The 24,756-nt window shown below is 46.5% G+C and overlaps 1 protein-coding gene and 1 long non-coding RNA gene across 5 annotated transcripts in view; one reads left to right on the plus strand and one right to left on the minus strand.

The window, feature by feature from the left end:
• The window catches only part of LOC114679419 (uncharacterized), a 295,661-nt gene that overhangs the window by 258,976 nt on the left and 11,929 nt on the right, over nt 1-24,756 (minus strand). The gene's annotated exons all lie outside the window — the stretch shown is intronic.
• LIPC (lipase C, hepatic type) overlaps nt 1-24,756 on the plus strand; it is a 176,666-nt gene that overhangs the window by 30,483 nt on the left and 121,427 nt on the right. For all 3 annotated transcript variants that reach the window (XM_077939485.1, XM_001095252.4, XM_077939484.1), the window contains one exon: nt 4,072-4,199. In XM_077939485.1, coding sequence (XP_077795611.1) covers nt 4,112-4,199 — 88 coding nt within the window. In that variant the 5' untranslated portion in view covers nt 4,072-4,111. The remainder of the gene's footprint in view (nt 1-4,071; nt 4,200-24,756) is intronic.

The raw sequence follows: 24,756 nt of genomic DNA on the forward strand, positions 1-24,756 counted from the left end.
ACTATGAACCAGGCACTTGGCTGGATACCTTACACACAAATCTCTAATATTCATAGCATACCTCTGTTTGTAGAGGTATTAATTTCAGTCCACAGATTCTGATGTGCAATAAATTTCTCTATTCTCTGTAACCCATCTAAATTCCTCACTCCCAACCCCTATTTTCAGGCCTTCTGGATTTCTTCTTCCCACACCACCCCCAACCCCAGTAGTTATGCCATAGTTCTGGACCAACACAATAGCCAGGCATGGGGTGAGGGGAGTGTGACCTAGTCCTCCGTCATCGGTCCACATTGGTGGCCACTGAGGGGTCCATCCTCCCATCAACATGACCTGCTGGCCCCAGACACTCACTGCTCTCCAGCCCTACATCAAGCCAGGTGTATCTTTTGCCCATCTGCCAACACAGCCATTTCCTCTCTAGGTTCCTCTCTTCCAGCAGGATTTCTGGGAAGCAAGGGACTGTCCCCTCTGCTCTCAGACCCATAGACAAACCTCCCCCTTCCACACCACCTGCAAAGCCCAAAAGACTGTCTTACTAGTGATAGAAAGGTGAGGGGTTCCTTCTTCCTTCATATACTTTCAAGATATTTTAGCCTTTTGCTTTTCTTTGTTGGCTAGAATTCACCTGCCCACACTTTGGGAGGTTAAGGCAGGAGGATCACTTGAGCCCAGGAGTTTATGATCAGCCTGGGCAACACAGGAAGACCCTGTCTCCAAAAATAAAATAAAATAAAATAAAATAAATAAAATTCACTTGCCCTAAGTTCCTATATTTTTGGAAGAAAAAAGATTTGTAAACTTCTCTCTACTTTGCCCCTCTTAAGTGGAAGGGAGACAGTTTGGGAGAAAAATAAGTTGATATCTCAAAATATTATCACAGACACATGTTGTCCCCATTTTATAGGTGAGGAGATTGAACTCATTAAGGTTATATAATATTATACACAGCAAGTAGATAGGCCCCCAGCTCAGGAAACCTCATACTCCGTGACGTCCTCCCCTCTTCCCTCCCAGTAGCCTCCATGGTCAGCTTCAAGAAAACGCAACAGAGCTTGGGCATTAAAACCACCACTGGAAGTTTGGATCTGGTGATGGGGCAGGCTGGAAGAGCTTAGGTAGAGGTGAAAGCAGACACCACCCCGAAAGGGGACAGGTACCCACTCCTCCTTGTCATTTTCCAGGAGAGCCTCATAGAGTTTGAGTTGGCATGAGATGATGTTAGAGGAATGTTGGGTGGTGCAAGCAAAGGAACGACAAGAGCTAGAAACGATGTTGAAGGCTTCTTCCCATGTAGAAAGTGTTCTTACCATGTAGAAAGTGGTAAGGAAGTGTACTCTGCAGAAATGTGGGGGGCGGGTGGGGGCACAGGGTTGGTATTTCAGAGGCACTTGGATTCAGTGGTGTCTTTTGAAGAGTTTATGTCCAGAATAAAATGGGGAGTGGGAGTGGTTACTGTCAGTACCCAGAGGAGAGGAGATGAGGGTGGGCACAGGGGAGAGGAGCCCGAGATGGGTAGTCAGTTGGTTTTCCATGCCAGCTTTATAGGAAAAAAAAAGTGGAACTTTCAGATTCTGCTTAACTGTGCAGGAGCCAGCCAAGTACCCAGGGCAGAAGTCCTTGCTCAGAAATTGTATATCTGATGGGCGCGGTGGCTCACACCTGTAATCCCAGCACTTTGGGAGGTCGAGGCGGATAGATCACAAGGTCAGGAGCTAGAGGCCAGCCTGACCAACATGGTAAAACCCCGTCTCTACTAAAAAAAACAAAAATTAGCCAGGTGTGGTGGTACGTATCAGCAGTCCCACCTACTCTAAAGGCTAAGGCACTAGAATCGCTTGAACCTGGGAGGCGGAGGTTGCAGTCAGCCGAGATTGCGCCACTGCACTCCAGCCTGGGTGACAGAGCAAGACTCCGTCTCAAAAAAAAAGAAAGAAAGAAAGAAAAGAAAAAGAAATTGTTTATGTGACGGGATGGTCCGCAAGCTGCAGGGCTTGGGAGGAAGGTACAGTCATAGGACAGAACACAGCTTCAGACTGGGTCAAGATCGTCCAAGTCTGCTGGTGGCTTCAGAAGACCCTTTGAATGAGGCTCGTCCAGGCAATAATTACCATGTTATCTAATTTTGCCCACTTAACATTTCCACTTGGATATCTAAGAGCCATCTCAAAGCCCCACGTGGCCAAGGCTGAATCTCTAATCTTCCCCCACCAGACCTGCTTCACTCACAGCTTTCCCTTCTTAGCTGACAGCAACCCCATTAATCTACTTGTTCAAGCTGAAAACCGGGAAGTCATCCTCAACTCCTCTCTGTCTCCCACATCTTGTAACTCAGCAGTCAGAAAATCCTGTGGGCTCTACCTTCCAAATATATCCAGCACCCATCCACCACTCCCCAGTTGCCCTGTTACCATGCTGGGCCAAGCCACCATCACCTCTCACTGTGTCACTGTAATAGCCTCCTAACAGATCTCCCCACTGCACCCTGGCTCAAACCAGAGTGATATTTTAAAACTATAATACAAATCATATCACCCTTCTGCTCAGAGTCGCCCCCACTGTATGTCACTGTATAAAAATCAAAGTCCTTACAATGTCTCCCCATTCATTGGCCTCCTTACTACTCCTGGAGCACGCCAGGCATACTCCTACCTCAGGACCTTCGCACGGACTGCCCATAGCTCTCCTCCCCAAGAGGTCCACAGGGGCAACTCCCTCACTTCCTTCAAACCTTTGCTCAAAGTTTAACTTCCCAATGCAATTCACTCTAATCACTCTGCTTAAAATCCCCACCTTCTTCTCTCCAACCCCATGCTTTTCTTGGGGTGATTCTCATTGCATTCTACCAGTCTACATAAATCTCTTTTTTTTTTTTTTTTTTTTTTTTTTGAGACAGAGTCTCTCTATGTCGCCCAGGCTGGAGTGCAGTGGCGCGATCTCAGCTCACTGCAAGCTCCGCCTCCCGGGTTCAAGTGATTCTCCTGCCCCAGCTTCCTGAGTAGCTGGGATTACAGGCACGTACCTCCATGGGCAGCTAACTTTTGTATTTTTAGTAGAGATGAGGTGTCACCATGTTGGTCAGGCTGGTCTCGAACTCCTGACTTCGTGATCCGCCCACCTCAGCCTCCCAAAGTGCTGAGATTACAGGAGTGAGCCACTGCACCAGGCCCTAAATCTCTTCTTTATGATGTCTGTTATCCAACTCCTCCCACCTCCACTGATACATAAGGACTTTTATATCCCACATGCCTACAACAGGGCTTGGCACATAGTAGTCATGCCAAAATAAAAAAATGTTGAACAAATGAAGAAAGTTAAAATAAAACTAGGGGCCCAAAAATATCACAAAAGCCATCTATGGTAGCCTTTTCCCCACCTGATTTTGCTGAGTGGCCTTGCTTTTCGTCCTCTACACAGCTGGAACATTAACGAACACGGAGGCGGAAGAAGTGTGTTTGCTCTAGGATCACCTCTCAATGAGTCACTTGGCAAGGGCATCTTTGCTTCCCCATCAACTCCTTTTGACATGAGGGTGAAGGGTTTTCTGTCCCTTTCAGTTGTAGAAACGTTGCCCCCCCACGCTTTGACCACAAGCATCACCAATTTCACTGAACCCAACAGAAATTTGGACCCTCTGGGGGCTCTCGGCTCGGCAGGGCCCTTTTCTTTTCCTTTGGGCTTAGCCTGCCATTTGAAACACCACCTTCCTGAGCCAGCATCCCCCTTGCAGCACTGTCACAGGGAGGCTTAGGAAGCCACGTGGAAGCCACCTACCCCGACCTTTGGCAGAATTTCCAAACACAACACAGTAGCTTTAAATTGATTAATTTGGAACTCTGACCTTGGCCCCAAAAGGTAAGAATACATAACAAGGTATTTTATTCTCAAAACGTGTCAGGATAAGAAGCACTTCTGTAAATCGACCTTTTTAAAATAGATATAATTAGATTTGCGGTTGGGGGCAGTAAGGAAAGTGTCTGAACAGTGGATAACATGTTGAGAGGTTAATTATTAATGGGCAGCCTTCCCTAACAAAGTATCTAATAGGCATTCTGGTCTCTTTGGCTTCAGAAATTAGCAAGAAAGCCTGGACCCCGGGTGAAACGGAGAAATGGACATAAGTCCCCAGTGTTTCTCCATTCTCTTGGTTTTATGCATCTTTATCCAATCAAGTGCCCATGGACAAAGCCTGAAACCAGGTAAGAGCCTGACTTTTCTCCAGAGATGGGCATGAACTTTTCTTTTTAAAATGTGTGTCACAAAGAATCCAGGGGTTTCTGACTGGATGGGACAGAGCTTGCATTCAGAGCATGCCAGGTGGTTCTACACATGACCTCACAGGTTCACAGGGACACGTAGCCATTTGTAAGCAGAAATGAAATTTTAGAAAAGCATCCTGGGGTTAAAAGTCTTCTAAGAGTGCCTGCAGCTAGCAGTGAAGTCTCTTGCATATCTGATATGGAAACAGTCACGCTAAAAGTTATTCAGTGGCGAATGATCTGAGAGCGATTCAGACCTTCCTGAGAGTTAATGTGGCATCTAATTTGCAACCAGGGAGCCAGGCTTGCAATGAAATGCTCTGTCGTGTTGGGGTTGTCTAATTGCATGGCTCTCTCAGAAGAGAGGGGAGTTTATGAGAGTTCTATTTCCAGTCAGGTCTAAAGTAGAGATATCATTGCACAATTTCTAGACTTTGTTTTTCTGCCAAAGTTTTAGTCTGAGACTGAAGAATCCAACAGCAGTCCTACCTGTTTTGTTTGTAAATTCACAAACTAGATTGACGGCCAAAGACAGATCAAATGCCTGATCAGGCAGGTAGAGTGGAGCCCAGATTCCAGGCTAACCAGTGGACCAATAAATGATGGATCAGTTAATTGAACAATTTGGCCAAACTAGACAGGTGTTTGGGACTTCGTTTTGGTACTGGTTACTGGTCAGGAGCTAGTAACGCTAAGGTAGAGTCTTAGATTTTTCTTTTCTCTGAGACTAGGCTTGGAGGGAGCTTCAACAACTTTGAGAATTAGAAATTCACTAACAGGGGATGTATCTAAAAATTTCAGAAACTTTTTACCCTTTAAGGAAAACGTCGTTCCTTTGTATTTGACCATAATTTTAGTTCATAGGTCAGTTAATAACTGAGTAGTAGTATTAATTATTGCCATTCACTAAGTATTTTCTGTGCCAAGCACTATACTATTTTTGATACATCATCTCATTTGTAAAGGCACATCCAAAAATGACCCTTACATAATAATTTAGAGCCATACAGGTAAAATTGCTGGTAATCTTTATTCCCTTGGTTCACAATGATTTTGCTCAACGGCCTTTCCTGCCCTCTGCCCCAGAATGTTGTATTTGTTTGTTTACTTTTTATTGACGTTTATAACACACTCCTAGAAAAAGGCCTATAACATAAATCCTCCATGAATTCTCACAAACTGAACCAGTATCCCCAAAGCCTTCCTTGTGTGCCCCTTGAGACTTAACATATATGATTTTTCCTTTGGGGAGATTTTTCACTAAGAGAAACACGTCAGTTGCTCTTTTGCGCCCGGCTTCTTTCGTTCAGCATTACGTTTGTGAAAGTCAACCATGCAGTTTCGTGGAGTTGAGGCTCATTCATTCTCACTGCTGTAGCATGCCACTGTGGGACCACACCACACTTCGCTTATTCATTCTACTGTCGATTGGTCAGGGCTGCTTTTGCAATGGAGCCATGGGAATTGGAAGCTGTGAATGCTGAGGTTGAGGTTGAAGGGCGGGACGGCGTCCCCCAGGCTTCTGGGTATTGTCCAGATTTTCCTTGACCAATCTTATTGTCCTGGTCAGCCTGCTTCTTTCCCCAGGGCCTGGTTTGTGCAAATGCTGAGGGAAGTGATCACTATTAGCAAGAGGGTTCCTCAGGAAAGAGGATGCGAGTCAGGAGGCCTCTTGTTCTCCTGGAAGCAGAATCTCTTGGCAGAAATCTTTCTGCAGTGAGTGAACCCAATCTGTGTGCATGTGGCTGGTGTGAAGTCTTTCTGAGGAAACTGCAGGGAAGCCAGTGTCCTGTGGCGGAGCCCTTGTCAGGCGCGTTTCTACACCAATGGTTCTCAACAGAGGCAATTTTGCCCTCCAGGGGACACTTGGCAATGTCTGGAGACATTTTTGGTTGTTAAGACCAGGGAGAGAGTGCTTCCCTCCCAGCATCTAGTGGGTAGAGGCCAGGGATGCTGCTTCACATCCTACAATGCACAGGACAGCCCTCACAACAGTGAATTATCTGGCCCAAAATGTTATTAGTGCAGAGGCTGAGAAACCATGATCTACGCCAAGCTTCAACTGTCACTCATCGAACACCAGGCAGTACTCCCTCAAGGACCCTTGCTCTTTAGCCCCTCCTCCCAGCCTACTTCTTTTGAGTATGTATTATTAATGACATCTTACTAATGGAGTCACTAATGTGCTGTGCACCCAGCATGTGCCAGGCACTCCACGGACATTTTATCTCATCCTCACCATATGGTTGAGTAAGCTGGCAGTTAAGTGCCTCGCCGGCGGTTGCATAGCTGGTCAGGGCAGAGCAGGGAGAGGTACCCGTAGCCTCAATCTGTCTACTGAGGCCGCAGTGCTCTCTGTCGAGCCCACACCCAGTGATTTGACGGCCAGAGGTTTCTAGAAAAGCATTCTGCTCCGTTCCTCTCACAGAGAGGCAGATTCAGACAGTTGTTCCTTCCCTTCAGCACTAAAGGGGACTGGACAGAGTGAGCTGCCTGAAGCCCCCATGGCACATCACACTTACGCCCAGCCCCCACTGCCTGAGACCCAGGTTCCCCAGCCACTGTTGCCATGAGAGCCAACGCTGCTCCAAAGAGCAACTGCTGCTCCTAGACCCTGGCAAACCCCACCTTCAGGTACTTGGCCCACTATCAACAGGCGCCTTCTCCCTCCCCTCCACCCCAGCCTCAGCTTCCAAATCCTAGGAGCAGCTGAAAGCCACCAATTTAGTCAGTCCCTCATGAATGTCACAAGCATACATGAGCGCCTGCCATACGTGAGGCAGAGCCTGAGTACAACTCACACACTCTGTTCACACACCTTTCCTCTCTTAAAAAGCATTGAGGACCCCAAACAGTGTTTATTATGTGAGACATCAATATTTACTTCATTAGAAATGAAAACTGAGAAATCTTTAAAATCTGTTAACAGTTTTTAAAATAATAGTAAACCCTTGCATGTTAACACATAAAATGTAATTTTATGAAAAATAACTTGTATTTTCCAAATAATTTTAAATGGGGCAGAAGAGTGACATTGTTTTACAAAGAAATGTTGCAAATTTCTCTAGTATCTGGCTTCACAAGACAGTTGGATTCTCTTACCTGTTTCCGTACTCAGTCTGTTGTGATATGTTGCTTTGTTTGAAATGTAGGAAGAAAATCTGGCCTCCCATAGAGGAAAAGGGAGGACTTCCTAAGGGGATCTCCCTGGGGCCTTAGCCTGCAAACTGCTGCGCTTGTGCAGTGGGCACGGTACAGCAGGGGGCTGCACAGCCATCCCTGCCTTGCAAGAATTTACGGCCAAATGGGTTAGGAGTGGGGTGGGGTGGGAATAGGGGGCCATGGGACTGGGTGGAGGGAGGATGTGCCAGCAATAAAAGGGCAACTGTCCGCGGAGAATTTAAATACAAATATAACCAAAAACTGATCTGCCTGTCATTATCACAATTCTAAAGAATGTCGGCCGGGCACTGTGGTTCGCGCCTGTAATCCCTGCATTTTGGGAGGCCGAGGTGGGTGGATCACCTGAGGTTAGGAGTTTGAAATCAGCCTGGCCAACATGGTAAAACACCATCTCTACTAAAAATACAAAACATTAGCCAGGCGTGGTGGTGGGTGCCCGTAATCCCAGCTACTTGGTAGCTTGAGGGAGGAGAATTGCTTGAACCCGGGAGGCAGAGGTTGCAGTGAGCCGAGATTGCGCCGTTGCACTACAGCCTGGGCAACAAAGCGAAACTCTGTCCCCCCAAAAAAAAAGAATATCAGCGATAAAGGCAAAGCTCTTTCCAGAAAAAAGTAGTTTTATGGCCTAAGTTCTAAACAATCTCTGTGGTTTCTGTTGGGTTTTATGTAATAAGTATATGTAAGCTTCAAATTCATCACATTTTTATTATTTATCCTTTCATAAATATTGTGTTCTACATTGACATTAATGTGGAGAACTCCCAGTTATGCACTTGGCCCTAACATGCACAGATTCAGGAGCATGTTCTTGTTGCAAGGGTAAGTGTGCAATGGGTCAGATCCTTTGACGTCCTTATGTCTCCAGCCTCAGTGGCACTTATTACCTGCTCCTGCATGTAAACAGTAGATTCGAAATAAAAAGTGACAGCGTAGTGGTTGTACAAACAAAAAACCTGAACTTGAATTACTTCAATTTTGTCATCCTAGGTGACCCCTTTAAGCTTCTCATATGTGTTTAAAATTTAAAGCAATAAAACAGATTGTGAACAATGAGGTGTAACATCTTGTTTGGTACGTAAAAATTTGGACTCATACACAAAATATTTTTACTGTATTTGAGTATCTTAAAGTTAAAATATATTTGTCTTTTTAAAAATTGTTCACTGCTTTATAACTGAAGAACAAATCGAGAAAGTCATGATGATTGCTGATTTTTACATAAATATTACTGAAAATGCTTTTGTCTTACAGAGCAGAGGGTCATTAAAATGATCTGTTCTGTGTGTCAAATCCATGAGGTATACCACTGAGTAATGTATGTAAATGTTATCAGCTAGAACATGGCATGTGATGAGGACCATGAGAGAGGAATGAGTAGAAAGGCAGAGTTTACTTCCAAGTGGAGGGAAGAAGTCTTCTGGGAGGAGGTGGCATTTGAGTAGGGTGTTGAAGGATGGTAGTATCCGGACAGAAGAGAATGAGGCTTTCCTTATACAATAACAGAGGTACACAGCTGATAAAGTACATGGGCTTTTCAAGCCCAAAAATACCTTTCAAAAAACAGACCATCTAGGAAGAAAAAGAAAAAAAAATCCCATAGAACGGTGTTGATAGCAACACTGGTTAAACTGCAACAAACTGGAAACAAGTTGAATGCCCAAGCACAAACCATTGAAGTCGGGGACTCCAGCTATTGCTAAGTCCAACTTCAAACAGGCATTGCTTTGAATACCTACTACTAAAAGGCACAGAAACTTTTGGGGGCAATACTGATGAAGTTCAGAATTAAAAGCTTATTGCTGGCCCCTAGGCACTCACGGTTTAACACCAGCAATCTTAGCACAGGAGATGCATTTCCAAGAGTCCCCAGCCTCCTGAGATGGTGCCCAAGGCTGTGTGTATGTGCATTTTGAGTGGGGGCAGGGGTCATAACCTTCAGCAAATTATCAAAGGGACCTGTGACCTCTGAAAAAGTTCAGTAACAACTGGTGTTGTAGCTTTGAAAAACAAGGATAAGCAAATTGTATATGCAATAATATAGGGGGGAAAAACAGGACTAAAGAATCCACATGTTGAATCATAATTATGAAAAAACTGTAGACATGTGCTGTATATTGCCAGAGATTCTAAGTGTATTTAAAGATATATAAAGGGTTTTAAGGCTTTGGAGGATTTTAAGTGCTTAAATGTACAAGAAAAATAAAATAAAAAGGCCCTCATCAGCTACAGTTAGATTGGTCATCCCAAGACGAACCCTGGGAAAGGGATTTTCCACTATCCTTCCGACCTGCCACCTGCACCCAACTTTGTAGGTTCAGCCACACTCATAATCACTACCCCAGCAGGGTCTGTCAGATTTCTGACAGGCCTCCACAATTACACAGAATGTCACCCATGACTAGTATTTGAGATACAGTCCAGAGATGAAAGTCATTCTTCCAAGAGTGCACGTAGTTCTGGAATCAGCAGAGGGCCAGCCCCCAGCTTTCCCGGGAAATTCTATCTTTCCCATGCAAGAGACCCTCCCATCCACGGCCAGCCTTCCTAGCCCTACAGCTGAGCATGTCTGTGGTCCTGCTGAAAGGCCCACCCTGGAGAGGCGGGGGACAGCAGCCTGTCCTCCACTCTGCTTGCCTCTCACAGGGATCCAGGACTGGAACCCATATTCTTTCATTCTGAGTTGGAGAGAAAACTACAGGACTGACAGTTGAAGGCATGGGGTCTGTAAGCTGACCCGAAAACATGAATCACCAAATAAGTGCGCAGCCAAAAGCCAAGAGAATCCAGTACCTGGCTTCCCATGATGGCCCTCCCCCTGCCCTCCTCTCCACATCAGCTGCCACAGTGCTGTGGGCATGCTGGGTCATTGCAGGTGGCACAGCAGGGAGAGAGGCAGAGAGAGGCTGGGCACTGAGACAGGCCAGAACAGTCCCCATTTCATGAGGGGAATGTCACCACCTGGGCCTCAGCCTGGGTGTCCCTGACAGCCACGGGCTCCACACAGAACAGAGGTCACAGTGATTCTCACATCCAGGAAGATGCTGTGCACTGGCCCCCAGGAGGGTGACCAGTTTTGAGCCGGGTGCTCTCACCCGGGAATTGGGGTCCAGCACACCAGGGAAAAGGACTGACTAGGGGCCAGTAGGACCCTCCAGATCCCTGCCCAACAGGCTGGACTTCAGTCCCAAGGTGATACCTAGAACAAGGGGGCCGAGCCTAGTCTGTCCCGCAGCAGGTGGAGGAGCCGCTGTAAGAAAGGCAGTCGGGTCTTACATTCAGGTACCTACTTGGGGCGAGAAGACCAAGTCCAGTCACTCCAGCCTTGTAGGAGTCAGGGCGCCCACCTGGCTTTCCCACAGAAGGTGCTATTCCTAAACATGGTCACAAAGTAGCGCAGTGACATCTCAGCTGCTTCCGGGTTCCGGGAGAGGGTTTCCGGCTCGGGAGAATGGAGCTTCTGGGTGACCGGAAGATAGGGCTGTGGGCCAACTTCCCTTTCCTCCCCACTTAGGGCTCTATTTCCAGAAGCATTCTTCATTTCATTTTTTCCCCAGTGGGGCTTGGCTAGGGGTGGGGAGGCAGGGGGAAAAAGTGAAGAGAATGAAATGCATGGAATGCAGGTGGAAGCCTGTTTGTCTACAGCATTTTCACCTCCACACATGCAGGTTCATAGTCAGGGCCTGGTGAAGTCAGTTCTGGCACGGCTCCCCAGTGGACGGTCAGTGGCCCTTAAAAATAGTTCTTAGGAAGATGTGTAGGTGGCGACGCTGAGTAGTGTTTATGTTCCAACACGAAAAGCAGGCCTCATTGTGTGTGTCCTGTGATTACAACTGTGTGAAAATACATGTGTTTGAGAAAAAATGCTGGAAGAAAATCCATGAAAATGTTTATACGTCCGTTGAGTTTGTATCTAAACTTTTATATCTTTCCCTCTTTATGTAATGTTATAGTATGTATATGGCATATTGACTTTCATGATTTAAATACTCAGAAAATAAAGTTACTACGAAATGATAAAATAAAGGGGTTTGACTAGATCAGTGGTCCTGGAACTATAGTGGGCATCGAAGCACCTGAAAGGCTGCTTTTTCTATTTGTTTGTTTTTCCCGAGACGGAGTCTTGCTCTGTCGCCCAGGCTGGAGTGCAGTGGCGTGATCTCAGCTCGCTGCAACCTCTGCATCCCAGGTTCATGCAATTCTCCTGCCTCAACCTCCAAAGTAGCCAGGATTATAGGCGCACGCCACCATACCTGGCTATTTTTTGTATTTTTTATAGAGACAGGGTTTCACCGTGTTGGCCAGCTGGTCTCGAACTCTTGACCTCGTGATCTGCCTTCCTCAGCCTCCAAAAGTACTGGGATTACAGGTATGAGCCACTGCCCTGGGCCAGGGCTTATTCAAATAAGATTCTGGGGCCCTAACTACAGAGTTGCTAATTCAGTGAGCCTGGGGTAGACTTGGATATTTGCGTTTCTCATCAGTTCCCAAATGCTGCTGCTGGTGTGGGGACCACAGAGAACCACTAGAAAAAAAACAAAAGAACCAAGACTTGAACCCAGGTTACTGACTTCCAGGCTAGGGTGCTTCCTACAGAAACAACATGAGGCTACATGGCAAACTTCATTTCTAACTCTCTAGGGTTGAAGGGGTGAGAATCAACATCTATTTCTCACAGATACTGACCTCTTCCCCAATAACTACAACCCCAATAATATTTAAAACCCCAAGATATTTGTGAAAATGTATTCATCCAAAATAAAATATCTACATGCTAAAAAGAAAGCAGTCCTTGAAATGAAGAAAAATTCCCAAGCTGAGCATTACTTGTAATTGGTAGAAAAATAATCATTGCAAAAGCTAATTAACCATCCACCCTGAGCCGCTCCTTGGCAGGCCTGAAAATACGATCAAGAAAATTCTTTTCCTATGAGTGGGGCGTTATCAAAGCTAGGCAGAGCCTGTGGGTTATCCATTGACTAGGACTGGCCTTTCCATGACTGCCAAAAACTTTCCAGTGACAAATGTTCCAGCTTCCTTGTCCCAAGAGAAGCCAAAGTGGTAAGAAAACAAACTGCTTTATACTGAAACATAACACGATCAACAGCAGCTGTGACAGCATTTATTAAACCATCCGCTGTGTACCAGGCCCCACGGTCAGCAGGAAAGTATATCCCTGAGGATACAAAAATGAAAAAGTGTGCATCCATTCACCAAGGACTTCCCACTATGCCAGGGTCTCTAGCCCCTTATGGGATTGTGTGGGGCAGGGAGGTTGGAGATTGGGAGAAGGGCGTAATTTCAACACAATGCAATTAGTTTGTAAATACCATTGCGCACAAAATGTTACAAGAGCCCTGAGGCAGAAGAGGTTGGCTGAGAAGCCTTTACAGAGGAGGTGATATCTGAGCTGAATCTTGAAGTTTCCTTCAAGAAGTGGAAGGACCTTGTAAGCAGAGGGAAAAAGCATGAGCCAGCCTTGCTTGACTCGGAGACTGGAAAAGGGAGAGGGAAGTTGGGATTCTTGAGATTTGGGGGAGGCCCTGGATGGGGTACATAAAGAGAAGTGACCAGAGGGAAGGACCGCAAGAGCCATCCTCAGAAATGTTGTCCTCCTCCTGGAGGCAGGGCAGACCACTGATGAGGGGGGTGTTTTTAAAAGGCTGCCTTTCCCAGATGGGTTGATAGCCTTATCTCAGGCTGGCTAAAACCCTGACCACTCCCTGATAGAGAGCAAGGTTCCCAGCAGGCAAGGGCAGGGTGGGGCCCGGCACGGACCAGTTTTGCAGACTCACCTGGCCCTGCACCCACAAACACTCAGCTCTTCCTCCAAGGCAGGCCTCAACCTCGGGCAAGTCTCTTTGAAGTTTTCTTATTAATTGCTATACTGAACACTAAATCATGGGAAAGATTAACACCCATGAAAACTGAAGCAGGAGCACATAACCAAAGCTTAATATGAATCTTCCATCTTAAAAATACCTTATTCTATGTCTGAAAAGAAAGCCATTTGGAAATTCCACGTCATACTCTCTTATAGACTTACAGCAATTTCAACTTTAAAAATTCATTCTCACCTACATTATATCACTTGATTCTTACAATAGCCGTGTAAAGAATATTGGGTAGGAATTCTTATTCCCGTTTTAGAGACTTAAACATTCACTATCGGCGGACCATGGGGAACACAGCTGACATCAATTGCAAGTTAGTTTCTGTGGTTTACTGCAGCAAGGGAGAGCTCGCTCCAGACTTGGGCTTGTGCTGGATGAGTCTAAGGAAGGGTTGGAAAGCAAGGGGAATTCTGGATTGGATTCTGTCAAAAAGGAGGCCAATTCAATGATTTGGCATCATAATAATTTCATAGTTAATTATCACTAATTATTATTTAATGTAATCAATAAATGATCTAGCAGATGGGAAGACGAAAACAGGGCTGAGCTGGCATTGATACAGGAGCGCAAGTCACTCCTGTTAGTCAGAAGAGGGAAATGTTTAGTGATGGTTTTTGATGTTGGAGTGGCCTCCTCCCTGTCTTGATGCAAACACAGATGTGGAGGGTCTGTGCTGCACATGTTTCTATTCTGTGGGCATTGTCTCCAGTCACTTGTGAATATTATGGTCTGGCTGATGGCAGAGCTGGTTTTTGTTGTTATGCTGTGTTTTTGTGTTGTCTCTCCCAAAGGAACTTGGGGAATGCCTTTGAGGTCTCTTAATACCTATGCCCTAGCTGCACAACTCTGGGTGATGCCCTTTACCTCCTTACCTCTGATCTCAGGAGTAATAGCGTCCCTTCCACACTGACATTCTGGGTGTGAACGGGACTGATTATAACGGTCATCGTGGTGCCAGGAGATCTGCAGTGGTGACCTCCCCTGGTATCAGCTATTTAAATGTTATCAGGAAAGAGAAATGTGGAAACAAAGTTCTATCCATTTTAAGCATGTGACCTTTTACCCTAACTGAACCTTGACTCATTTGCCTCAAGCAACTCAAAGATTCCCAGACACCAGAAGAACAAAGATGGGATTCCGTAAGAACAGCTCAAGCAATCAATTGCCCAGTTCTTGCCATTTCTTGCCATTTCTTGCCCAGTACTGTCTTATTCAGCGCCAGACATGTAGCAGTGTTTGATCGAGTGCTGACAATGAAAAGGGATATCTGATGGCTGTTTGGAAGAAAATTCTTACATTTCTTGAATTGAGCTAAGATGTATAGAAAAATAGAAACCACTACTTTTAAGAATGTTTCAATGTGCCAAGTTCTTTGCCTATTTATGTCAATTAATCAATGAAAACACCCTGTGAGATAGTTATTACCCCACTTTACAGATGGGGAAATTGTGGCTAAGAGTGTTGAAGAGACTCTCCTTAGACCACTCAGCTAATAATCTCTCTGGTGTAGCTGAAATGTGGGCTTGCCTGAAGGGCAAAAAGGAAGAAGCAGCCTCCCAAGGTCCTGTGATTCTCACAGGTTCTTCTAGAGGTTCTGGAGTCCCTCTGAGAGCCCACATGGGTATCTTAGCCTTCAAAGATATCTCATTTGGTTTTGGGGATTGTTTTTGGCTTTTTTGAGTCTCGCTCTGTTGCCCAGGCTGGAGTGCAGTGGTGTGATCTCAGCTCACTGCAATTCCCGCTTCCAGGGTTCAAGCAATTCTCCTGCCTCAGCTTCCCAAGTAGCTGGGATTACAGGCATGCACCGCTATGTCCAGCTAATTTTTGTGTTTTTGGTATAGTCGGGGTTTCTCCATGTTGGCCAGGCTGGTCTTGAACTCCTGCCTCAAGTGATCCGCCCACCTCGGCCTCCCAAAGTGCTGGGATTACAGGCGTGAGCCACTGTGCCTTGCCGAGGTATCCCATTTTGGATAGGGGAGCCTGGGACATATTCTGAACCTCTGGGTGTGGCCACTTTTTATCATAAGTTTCTGCTCACCTTACACAACTGGGATTGATGGGCAGGAGCAGCCTCAGTGGCCCAAGGGGAAAAACCTCTGGACAAAGCCCTGGACCCCTCACGTCTCAGCCTCCGTCACTGCTCCTGGCTACCCAAAGTCAAGCCCGGAAACACAGATGTGAGCACAGACCCAGGCAGCCCAGAGAAAGGCACAACCCTGTGATGTCAAGCCTGAAAATTCTGGGCTACTTTTAAGGTCACCAGGGATATTTCGAAAGAGCTGAAGCTTTTTCCGCCATCCAAGAATCCTCTAGCTTCCAGGTCATTTTTATGAGCTGAAGAGGACCCTCCATAGCTCCTCGGTGGCTTGGTAATATCAAGACAACACCTGAGAAAGCTCCTTTCACGCAAATCTCTGTCTCACGTGTCCGTGGGAAGACACCACCAAGCAGGCTTTGTGTGAGCAACATGGCTGTTTATTTCACCTGGGTGCAGGCGGACTGAGTCCAAAAAAGGAGTCAGCAAAGGGTGGTGGATTATCATTAGTTCTTATAGGTTTGGGGATAGGCGGTGGAGTTAGGAGCAATGTTTTGCGGGCAGTGGATGGATCTCACAAAGTACATTCTCAAGCGTGGGGAGAATTACAAAGAACCTTCTTAAGGGTAGGGGAGATTACAAAGTACATGGACCAGTTAGGGTGGGGCAGAAACAAATTGCAGTGGTGGAATGTCATCAGTTAAGGCTATTTTCACTTATTTTGTGGATCTTCATTTGCTTCACGCCATCTGGATATATATGTGCAGGTCACAGGGGATATGATGGCTTCGCTTGGGCTCAGAGGCCTGACAATCTCCTTCCTGCCTGTGACACAGGTCTAGGAATTATTCCGCAGTTGGGCACTCTTGGTGTATTATTGTGCATGCCCTGGCCCCCACCTTTGTGCCACATACAGGGACTCCCCTTCCTGAGGTTAATGATCGGAAAGGTGTTAAAGCAGGACAAACTGCAAGAAGGCGCTCGTGAGTGAGCCTATCCACTCATTCCTGGGAGATAACCAAACCACCAGTTGTCATTTGGCTCTCCATACTCAGAGGGTGGTTTCCGGATATCAGAGATTTCGCCACACACCAGCTCTGTGCCAGGCCTTGTGCTGGGACCCCAACATGGTCACTCAACATTCACACAGTCTAGCAGTCTGCCAGGACTTCCAGGACAAAGGACCACAGACTGGGGGGCCTCAACAGAAATGTATTTTCTCACAGTTCTGGAAGCGAGAAGTCCGAGGTCAAGGGGTCAGCAGGCTGGGTTTCCTCTGAGGTCTGTCTCCTTGTCTTCTGATGGCTGCGTCTCTTCCGTCTGCACACAGTCTTCTATGTTTCTGTGTCCAGTCTCCTCTTTTTATGAAGACCCCAGTCACATTGGATTAAGGCCCACCCCAGTGACCTTATTTCACCTGAATCACCTCTTTGAAGACACTGGCTCCAAAAGCAGTCACGTTCTGAGGTACTGAGGGTTACAACTTCAACGTATGAATCTGAGGTAACACAAAATTCAGCCCACAACACCCAGCAAACGCTTTTCTAGGCCCTGCTGTGACCCGGGTCCTGGGCTTGGCACTGGGAATACAGGGGACACTGCAAATCCCTCTTTGTTCTATTTGAGCTTCCGCAACTCTCCGGGAGGCTTCCAAGTTAGAAAAGAGTCTTACAAATACACCGGAGATTGGAAAGTGAGTAGTAAGTCCACACCAGGCCCAAACAGGGGGCCTGTGCTGAGGGGGTACAGGAAGCAGCAGCCCTGCTGAGACACACAGGAGCCTGCTGGCAAGCCACTAGCGGGGTGGGTTAGGGAGTGGGGACTCAGGGAGCCTGGGCTGGGGAGGGGCATCTGCCCTCTTCAACAGAGTGACTGGGACTTTCTGGCAGCATAAGCAATAACTGGCAGGAGACCAAGAAGTCGCCGTTCAGCTGGCCCATGTGCGAGTGAGTGATAAAACTCACCCTCCGGCTCGGCGCCTTATGGAACCATCAACTCTGCATGGATGTGCTCAGTGTGGACCCCAAACCTGCTCCCTCTGGCTTTGAGAGGTGTTTCTCCCATACAGGCTGGCTTTAGCCAGGGGGTTGCCTAGACTCGCCCAGACCTCAGACGAGGGGAAAGGGCCAAGGCCGGCGGCCACTTTCTCATCATGTGCCTGCCTCCCTTCCTTCACCCCGTCAAGCCCAAATAGAAGGGTGGGATGATGGCTGGTGCCTGAGGACAGAGCTGGGGCTGGGAGGACAAACTCCTGGGCTCCTGTTCATGTCTGGGCTACAAGATCCTGGCATAAACAGGGGCTCCTGGAACAGGGGAACTAAACCACGGGTCCCTGAGGGAGACTCTGGGTGGGAAAAGAGACCCAGATTTGGAGTCGAAAGGCCTGGGCCTGAGTCCCAGCTCCATCGCTTCCCAGCACGTGGCCTTGAACAAATAATTCAAGGCCTGCAGACCTCGGTCAGTCATTAGTAAAGAGAAGATTACTATTATAGAGACCCCACTGGGCTGTTTTGAGGGTGAAATGAGACCACGTAAGTGAATGCACTTTGAAACTATCCGTCGCTGGTCACGAAACTAACATGTGTAGGCATCTATTTACTAGTCATGTAATACTCACCGGATTCATGTACTACTCCCAGTGTTTTTCTCTACTTTTTATTACAAAAGTGTTCAACTACAGAAAGAAGTTTAAAGGATGATACAATGAATTTCCATATTCACTCCAGATAGACTCAATAACTGTTTGCATTTTGGTATATTTGCTTCATCTCTATGTTCATATTTATATGTGTGTGATGTGTAAAACCAGTTGAAACAAGAGGGGGAAGGAAGAGAGAAAGACACACACATATATATCCCATATGAAAGTTGTGGCCATCATGATACTTCAATTCTAAATATTTATATGCTAGTTTTTTGTTGATGTTGTTTGTTTTTTGAGATGGAGTCTCACTCTGTCACCCATGCTGGAGTACAGTGGCATGATCTGGCTCACTGAAATCTCCACCTCCAGGGTTCAAGCGACTGAGTAGTTAGAATTAATGCCTCTTACTAAGGACATTCTCCTACATAGCCCCAGTAAACACCACACTTCAGAAAATTAAAAATAATTTTATACTATCCAATATCCACACCTTACTCCAGTTTCCCCAATTGTCCCAAGATAGTTGTTTATAGAGTTTTTCAGACAGGGATCCTCTCAAGATCCTCCTGTTGCCCTGTTTGCTGGGCCTCTGCCATGTCTCCCCAGTGTCTGAGGCTGTGAGTATCTCGGTTGCTTGGTGCCAATGCTCACAGTCATCTGTGCTGCCCACTGTCCCATGGCCCCTTGCGGACCTCTCTTCCATGGCGCTGGCTCCTTGCGCCCAGCTATCTGCTTACACACCTCTCTCCCTGCTGGAGGATAGGCACCCCAAGGGCAGCGGCCAGTCTTAGCTTAGCTACTGTTGTTTCTCCAGAACCCACACACGCCTGGCATGGAACAGGCACGTGGCAAATGACGGTTGCATGTTTGAATCTTCATCAGAGGGCTAAGCAACATACACCTTTAAAAAGTGAGTTTTGGCCAGGTGCAGTGGCTTATGCCTGTAACCCCACCACTTTGGGAGCCAGAGGCAGGCAGATCACTTGAGGTTAGGAGTTCAAGACCAGCCTGGCCAATATGGTGAAACCCCCTTCTCTACTAAATAGACAAAAATTAACCAGGTGTGGTGGTGTGTGCCGGTACTCCCAGCTACTCAGGAGGCTGAGGCAGGAGAATCGCTCGAACCTAGGAGGTGGAGGTTGCAGTGAGCCGAGACTGTGCCACTACACCCAGCCTGGGCAACAGAGCAAGACTCCATCTCGAAAAAAAAAAAAAAGTAAATGAGTTTTAAGTAATTTCATCTGACAAATTCTATACCCCTGTCAGAGCTAATGGAAAGCATCCCAGAGGCCCAGGAGACCTAGCTCAGGCCCTGCCCTACTTCCCCAGCTAGAAGTGACCACTTGGGCTCTGAAATCGCTTGGGCTCTTGACTAGTCTGCGCTCAACACCTGTGACAGGACCATCAACTGAGAGGGAGAGCTGCCCTCCAGACCACAAGTCTCCTGTGGAAAACACACATGTACATGAGAAGCTGGCTCTGATCCCATTATAGGTCTTAAAGAAGTGATTCCAAGTCTTGTGAGTTTCTGTGGAACCAGAAAACCACTTCCAGACGAGCAGGAGTGAGAAGAGGGGCATGCATATCATGTTTGCGTCGCTTTCTTGCATGTATCACTTCACCACGATGCTCAGGACCTCAATGAGAGTTTTCAGGTCTCCCAGCTTCAAATTGTGCTTTCCAGAGCAGAGCTTCTCCAAATTTCAAGTGCCTGTGAATCATCTGGGGAGCTTGATACAATCAATGTTTTTTTAAAAGTAGATTTGGGATGGGCTCCGAGATCCTGAATTTCTAACAAATGGTCTGGGTGACACCAGTGCCACTGGTCCCTGAATTACCCTTTGGGAAGCAAAGTTCTAAAGGTCACAAAAATAACTTCTCATTTCTTCAGTGAACTGGTAATTAGCACCTACGGCTAAATATAAGACAGTGTTCTAGCATCAGAGGAACAAGGAAATGGGAAGAAATACAAAGAAGAATAAGACACAGACCTTTGACTCAAATCCAACTGGATATCCCTTTATACTTCGTCTAGCGTTTTGCTTAAGTTGGTTGAATTCTTACAATAACCTATAATCTATAAAGTATACATTGTTATTCTCACTTTACATATGAGGAAACTGGAACTGATACAGCCTAATTGTCATGTTCCCCACTAGTAAAAGAATGCAATGAGGTTTGAAATGAAGCCAGTGTTGTTCTGCATGCACCTAACACTTAATCTGAAGCACTTTCCGTCAAGTCCCAGACCTGATGGAGAAAGGGCGGGGGAGAGAACGACCTAGCTCAGGCCTGGCCCTTGAAGCAGAACTGGCAGTGGCCATGGGGAAAGGGTGGGAGTGGTGGCAAGCCGGAGGCTTCTAGTAACTACCAGAAAGGAGAAGGGGTACCTAAAAAGTTACTCCTAGCTGCCTCCCCTAGGGTCTTCTGACTGTTTCTAGTAATGTATATTCCTGCTGATGCTCAAGCCCTTTGTAACAAGTTCCTAACATGGTATCGAATACTGCCCATGCTAGCAAACTTCAGCCATAAATTAGGGCCCAAATGTTGTCACCAAAAGACTGTGTGACTTTGGATAAATCACTCTCCTCTCACCTGGACTAGGGTTGGGAGCTCTTCAAGTCCCTTCCTTCTGCCAAAAGGTTTCTAAGCAGTTTCCAAGACGTTTCTTGCAGTTTTCCCATCAAGCCAAGTGAAGGCATGTGTTATGTCCTCATCAGGGTCCCTCAGCCACTCAGGACTGGGGCTTTCTGGGGCTCACCTACAGTCTTCCTCCTTCCCTTCCTAACTTCATACGCATTTATCAAGCACATATGCTGCATCAAACCTGTGCTCAGGGCTAGGGAGGCAAAGGTAAATAAGATGCGCTCCCTCCCTGGGGAGGAGACCTAAAACAGACCACAGGCGCCCTGCAGCGTGGCTGGCTCAGGCTCTCAGGGTGTGAAGGAGAGCACCCCACTCAGCACCGGCAGAGGCCAGCAGGCCTAAGTGGGCCTTTACCGTATGCCAGGCCTGGCTCGGAGCTTCCCTGGAAGATTCCACTTAACCCCCAGCAACGCTCAAAGGAAAATGCTAGTATTGTCTCCCCATTTTAAAAATGGGAAAACAGGCTTAACAAGGTCAGATGACTGGCTCGATATCACACAGCTAATATGGACTCAGTGAAATATATGCAAAAATACTCAGCAGAGTGGCAAGTAGTAACTAACGGTGACTAAAATACCTTTTCAAACGACAGAACAGAGAGTGGGGACAGACAGTAATCCGCACTCTCAGACACAAAACTGACAAGTGGGAGAAAAGTTCATCTCCCTTAAAGAACAAAAACCAGGCTTGGGACCGGCCACACATGATGAGAAAACCGCTGAGTAGAGAAGCAGGAGAGACTCTGGAAGAGGGCGCGGCAGGCCGGAAAGTGCTGGGTGCACACAAGGGGCAGCGGGGGCTCAAACAAAGAAGGGAGCTCAGGGCAGGAGGGAGCGATTAGTCATGCCGGGGAGGCTCCAAGGGCCCTTTGTCCTTCCTAGATGGCTGCTCAGATTCCTGTCTGTGAGCACCCCAGGCTCAGCCGCTCCATGCTTCAGCCGCCACACCCCCCATCTGGGTAATGGAGTGTTATGAAGCATGTTGGCGGCCATCGATTAGGGCTAAACTCTACGCTCCTTGGGTTGTGTTTCCAAGGATGCTCTGCTAAGATCCACAGCAGAGGTGCATCTCTCTCCTCATTCGATGGCTTGGAATTAAAATGCCACCCAACGTTCTCTGCCAAAGAAATGAAGATTTATGGGTCACTGTCAATATCAACACATGTTAGCCATTATTTGAGTCTCCTTGCTGCTTGGGACTGATTGCTATTTACTTTGAAAGATAAATGTGGTTTTATAATCCATGCGGGTTGCTGGGAGGAATAGGTTTTAAATGCATTTGTTCTTTTTTTTTTTTTTTTTTTTTTTTTTTAAGACAGAGTCTCACTCTGTCACCCAGGCTGGAGTGCAGTAGCGTGATCCTGGCTCACTGCAATCTCCTGCTCTAGGTTCGAGCGATTCTCCTGTGTCAGCCTCCCTAGTAGCTGGGATTACAGGCATGTGCCACCGCACCCTGCTAATTTTTGTATTTTTAGTAGAGACAGGGTTTCGCCATGTTGGCCAGGCTGGTCTTAAACTCCTGACTTCAAGTGATCCCCATGCCTCCATCTCCCAAAGTGTTGGGATTACAGGCATGAGCCACCATGCCCAGCCTTGGGTTTTAAATGCATTTGTTTCTTCCCTTGGAGACCTTTCTATTCCACTTCATTCTGCTTTGTCTGGTGGTGTGGGCCCCACCCTGTCCCCACCATCAGATATTCTAATGTCCTCCGAGGCTCTGGAACAAAGACCAGAGGGACCAGCCTGTCCTCTGTCCAGAATCATCAATGTGACAGTATGAAGACACCCTTAGCACCTTAGTAGAAAAATTGCCTGTCTTATGGGCTGACACCACTCATATATGATCTGGGGCAAGGATCAAGACCCCCCAAGGAGCTTGCTTGAGGAGCAATAGGTAGTCCCCTCTTTGCCTCTTCTGGTCTTTTGTGTTTCTGCGTGTGGTGTGTAAAGTGAGTCAGGAGCTAAATCAATTAGGTCACTGGTTCTCAAACTTGAATGTGCATCAGAATCCACTGAAGAGCTTTTTAAAACACAGATTGTGGTCCCCACTCTAGAGTTCCTGATTCAATAGGCCTACAGTGGGGCCCAGGAATGTGCATGTTTTTTTGTCCTCCACATTTTTTAATTATACTTTGTGTTCTAGGGTACGTGTGCACAACATGCAGGTTTGTTACATATGTATACATGTGCCATGTTGGTGTGCAGCACCCATTAACTCATCATTTACATTAGGTATATCTCCTAATGCTATCCCTCGCCCCTTCCCCCACCCCACAACAGGCCCTGGTGTGTGATGTTCCCCTTCCTGTGTCCAAGTGTTCTCATTGTTCAATTCCCACCTATGAGTGAGAATATGCGGTGTTTGGTTTTCTGTTCTTGGGATAGTTTGCTGAGAATGATGGTTTCCAGCTTCATCCATGTCCCTATAAAGGACATGAACTTATCCTTTTTTATGGCTGCATAGTATGCCGTGGTGTATATATGCCTCATTTTCTTAATCCAGTCTGTCAGTGATGGACATTTGGGTTGGTTCCAAGTCTTTGCTATTGTGAATAGTGCTGCAATAAACATACGTGTGCATGTGTCTTTATAGCAGCATGATTTATAATCCTTTGGGTATATCCCCAGTAATGGGATGGCTGGGTCAAGTGGTATTTCTAGTTCTAGATCCTTGAGGAATCGCCACACTGTCTTTCACAATGGTTGAACTAGTTTACAGTCCCAACGGTGTAAAAGCGTTCCTATTTCTCCACATCCTCTCCAGCACCTATTGTTTCCTAACTTTTTAATGATTGCCATTCTAACTGGTGTGAGATGGTATCTCATTGTGGTTTTGATTTGCATTTCTCTGATGGCTAGTGATGATGAGCATTATTTCATGTGTCTGTTGGCTGTATGAATGTCTTCTTTTGAGAAGTGTCTGTTCTTATCCTTTGCCCACTTTTTGATGGGGTTGTTTTTTTCTTGTAAATTTGTTTGAGTTCTTTGTAGATTCTGGATATTAGCCCTTTGTCAGATGAGTAGATTGCAAAAATTTTCTCCCATTCTGTAGGCTGCCTGTTCACTCTGATGGTAGTTTCTTTTGCTGTGCAGAAGCTCTTTAGTTTAATGAGATCCCATTTGTCAATTTTGGCTTTTGTTGCCGTTGCTTTTGGTGTTTTAGACATGAAGTCCTTGCCCATGCCTATGTCCTGAATGGTATTGCCTAGGTTTTCTTCTAGGGTTTTTGTGGTTTTAGGTCTAACATTCAAGTCTCTCATCTATCTTGAATTAACTTTTGTATAAGGAGTAAGGAAGGGATCCAGTTTCAGCTCTCTACTTATGGCTAGCCAGTTTTCCCAGCACCATTTATTAAATAGGGAATCCTTTCCCCATTTCTTGTTTTTGTCAGGTAGGAATGTGCATTTCTAACGATGTCCCAGGTGATGCTAATTCTGATGCTGGTCCTGCGTCCCACCTGAAGAACTGCCTCCGAACAAGAGGGGGAAGTATTAGAGGCCAATCATGGGAGGGATGAGGCTGCCAGCAGTGTTTGGCACTTGGGAAAAAGAACAGCACTGTCTAAAGGGGAATTTTATTAAGTTTCACTGAACAACGTACAATTTAAATCCTTTTCTATGAAAGCTTCAGTTAAAGGTCAATTTCCATAAATATGTGGATCTATGTATTTTGGAAATGCATTGAAATGCTACATGGCCTGGGACCACCCAAGCTACCCACTGGTGGTCTGCTAGACCTAGGTACTAGGAAGGTCAAGGTACTGAGCAGGTCACAGTCCTGCCACCGGGATGTTTTGCTCATTTGACTGAGTGAAAGTGGTAAGAAATGCCTGGTATTGATAACACAGCCCACTGTGCTAGTTTATACCAATGGTCCCTAAGCCATTTTCCCTGCAGCACTCAGGGTTTACAGGTAGAACCGGGCCCAGGGCAATAAAGGAGTGCAGTCTAAAGACTCTGAGAGTTTCCTGATGAACACTAGAGGTCTGTAGATGCCAGACAACAACTTTTTCTTTGCTGTGGGACTTCACGTTATAAGTCACAACGAGGCAGTGATTGCGATTTATCAGTGCTGCCTTCCTCCCCCAGAAAACGTACTA

The sequence above is a fragment of the Macaca mulatta genome, chromosome 7, assembly GCF_049350105.2.
Source record: "Macaca mulatta isolate MMU2019108-1 chromosome 7, T2T-MMU8v2.0, whole genome shotgun sequence".
Lineage (NCBI taxonomy): Eukaryota > Metazoa > Chordata > Mammalia > Primates > Cercopithecidae > Macaca > Macaca mulatta.